This window comes from Punctularia strigosozonata, assembly GCF_000264995.1.
Source record: "Punctularia strigosozonata HHB-11173 SS5 unplaced genomic scaffold PUNSTscaffold_99, whole genome shotgun sequence".
Classification (NCBI taxonomy): Eukaryota; Fungi; Basidiomycota; class Agaricomycetes; order Corticiales; family Punctulariaceae; genus Punctularia; species Punctularia strigosozonata.
Genome location: NW_006767531.1, coordinates 1 through 2,948, shown reverse-complemented (window position 1 = coordinate 2,948; position 2,948 = coordinate 1). Strand labels below are relative to the sequence as shown.

Sequence of the window (2,948 nt, the reverse complement as noted above, 5' to 3'; positions counted from 1 at the left end):
ACGATGAGTCAGGTTGACTACACCTGAGATGAAAGCACCACAACAGTGTTTCCTGGCCATTAGTGATCTGTAGGGTTCATAACCATGTTGTTGGCCATAAAAATCTCTGTCTTTCAAGTGTACATGCAGGATGTGTATATAAGCTGGGACTATATGGAATGATATGATATCACAGAAGGGGCCATGCAAAAGTGAGGTGTCAGCAGTAAAGTATCAATTCCCAACTCAAACACTTATATCTACATTTGGTTTCTAAGCCCCTTGGACATGGACTAGTTCCTCATGTTATTGACACTGCAACCACATTCTATGTCAATAGTTTTACTACCCCTCATACCTATAAGTCAGTCCTATCAATTGTCTGTCATCTGTCATGATTTGACAGTTTTATGGGATTTCTTGGCTTTTTTGTGACATTTTAGACAGAATATAGTCATATCATGAACCATATATGTATATATGTAGAAAATTACCAGAGGGGGCTTTTCCTGATGACATACATTACCTTTTCGCCCACGAACTCGTCACCTCCGGCTCCATCACGCTCCAGCATTGCCCGACGAACGACATGGTCGCCGACGCGCTCACAAAACCGCTCCCGCGCGCGAAAGTCGAACACTTCGCGCATCTCCTGGGCCTTCGACGTTCCGCTCATCAGGAAACATCCCCTCTGTGAAATAGTATCATAAAGGGATAGAATTGTCAAGTAATTACTAGACTATCCATGTAGATAAAGCTGTATTGGGACCTTTTACAGTATATACCAGCACATACCAGCACAGAAGTCCAAAAACTAGGAAATATGGAAGGTCCCCCTGAGCATTTGTCACATTTTTGGTGAAATGTGCCCAAATATGTGGATTTTTGTTCACTTTTTGGGCATATTTTGGTGATCTGTAACATTCATGAGCCCTCAAATATGATATATTGTGGCTCAAATATGATCATAAACTCTAGACTGTATGTCACATGTTGTTAGATGTCTTCAGATTTTGGTCATTGGTACATGACATTACATGATATTTGTATGCATATATATGATTCAATCTCCTCACCCCCCCCCATGAAGTTCAGCGGAGGTTAGTGCACAAAGCCAGAACAGATGATATATTCAACAAATGCATCACAACAAGCTCTATGTTAATGCTGAGCCAACTGCAGTGTGCGGCTGCAGTGCACCCACCAAGCACGGGGTATCGGGATGTCATCGGAGGGGGGGGGGCAAGAGTAGAGCAGGTCCAAGTCCAAGTTGCGTGAACACGGTCAATTGGACGAGGTCGTCCTTGCGCGGGTCGAAGAGCGGGTGAGGCGCGCCAGAAGCACCACGTCCGAGATCCGCCTATTTGTGGGACGCGCTGGTGGTGATGGCGCGGGGCATACGAGCTCGAGGTGACGCCCGAGATCGCCTCGGCGTGCCGCATCGGGGGCGGCCGCAGGCGCCTGGGACAAGGCGCGGGGCAAGGCTGCCGAGCTGATCTTGAGCCACCGCGAGAATTTGGCGACATTGGCGGAGGGCATGGCGAGTTGCGGGGTGGGAAGGTGACGCGTGGCTGCTGGACGGAGAGCATGGGCGATCGTGCCCGTCTGCGGGGGCGGCACTCGGGCACACTCGGGGACGTCCTTCGGGGGTGGGGCGGGCCGCTTGGACCTGTCACGCGGCGAGGTCGGGGGATGTGGGGGCAGAGCTCAGCAAACAGAGCGACCGCGGGCAGAGCCTGTATGCACTCAGGACCTGCTGCGCAAAGAGCGAGCGCGAGCGCGGTCGCGAAGCCAGGGGCAAGCGCGTTGGCGCAGTCTAAGACGGGTGGGCACAGTGAGGGGCGAGCGCGTTGGCACAGACGGGTCGTGCGCATTGGCGCAGCAGACGTCGGGCGTATTAGCGCCGTGGAGGTGGGCGCGTTGGCGCAGCGGAGACACCGAGCGAGACCGCATTGGCAGCTCACACCCGGGGCTGGGCGGCGGTAGGGGAGGGAAGTTACGCAGAGCGCAACCGCGTTGGCGGCTCGCGCTCGAGGCAGACGGCAGGGGCGGGGGGTTGAAGCAGCGCCGAGCGCGACCGCATTGGCGGCTCGCGCTCGGGGATGGGCAGACGGCAGGGGCGGGGGTGAAAGCAGCACCGAGCGCGACCGCGTTGGCGGCTCGCGCTCGGAGATGGGCAGACGGCAGGCGCGCTCGGGGATGGGCAGACGGCAGGCGCGCTCGGGGATGGGCAGACGGCAGGGGCGGGATAGAAGCTGAGCAGAGCGCGACCGCATTGGCGGCTTGCGCTCGGGGATGGGCAGACGGCAGGGGCGGGGTGGAAGCAGCGCCGAGCGCGACCGCATTGGCGGCTCGCGGCTGACGCTGGGCGGAAGGCGGGCGGGCAGCGGAATCGGCGTCGAGCGCGACCGCGTTCGCGGCTCGCGCTTGGGACCGGGCAAACGGCAGAGACGAAAGCTGAGGGCGGCGGGCGGGCACTTCGAGTGCTGGGGGCGGTTTATGACGGTGAGCGCGGGGACTTGCGCGTTGATGCGCGCACTTGCGAGCGCGGCGCTGGGCGTACTTGACAGCGCTGAGTTGTGCGCACTTGCCAGCGCGGTGGGCTGAGACGGCAACACGGCCAGGTCACGTGACATTTGGATTCGCGTTGAATCTCTAAGTCCGCGTTGGCTACCGTACATGTGTTGCTATGTCCTAGCAGTCCGAGAGTACATACAGATATTTTTGAGCTCATCGAGTTGTTAGTGATAGCTGAATGGGACATGAGACAAGTTAACTATACCTGAGATAAAAGCACCACAACAGTGTCTCCTGGCCATCAGTAATCTGGAGGGTTCATAACCATGATGTGTTAGCTATGGAAATCTCTGTCTTTCAGATGTACATGTAGTATATAAGCTGTTACTATATGGGATGATATGATGTTACAGATGGGGCCAGGCCAGGGTGAGGTGTCAACAGTCAAGTAT

At 55.8% G+C, this 2,948-nt stretch overlaps 1 protein-coding gene across 1 annotated transcript; it reads right to left on the bottom strand.

The window, feature by feature from the left end:
• Window positions 1–1,263: 1,263 nt before the first annotated feature.
• PUNSTDRAFT_139656 (uncharacterized protein) lies at window positions 1,264–2,615 on the bottom strand (the record flags this gene model as incomplete). The annotated part of the gene is made up of 2 exons (XM_007389381.1): window positions 1,264–1,648; window positions 1,696–2,615. 2 exons carry the CDS (start codon window positions 2,613–2,615, stop codon window positions 1,264–1,266), a joined length of 1,305 nt encoding a protein of 434 aa, XP_007389443.1.
• Window positions 2,616–2,948: the final 333 nt, after the last annotated feature.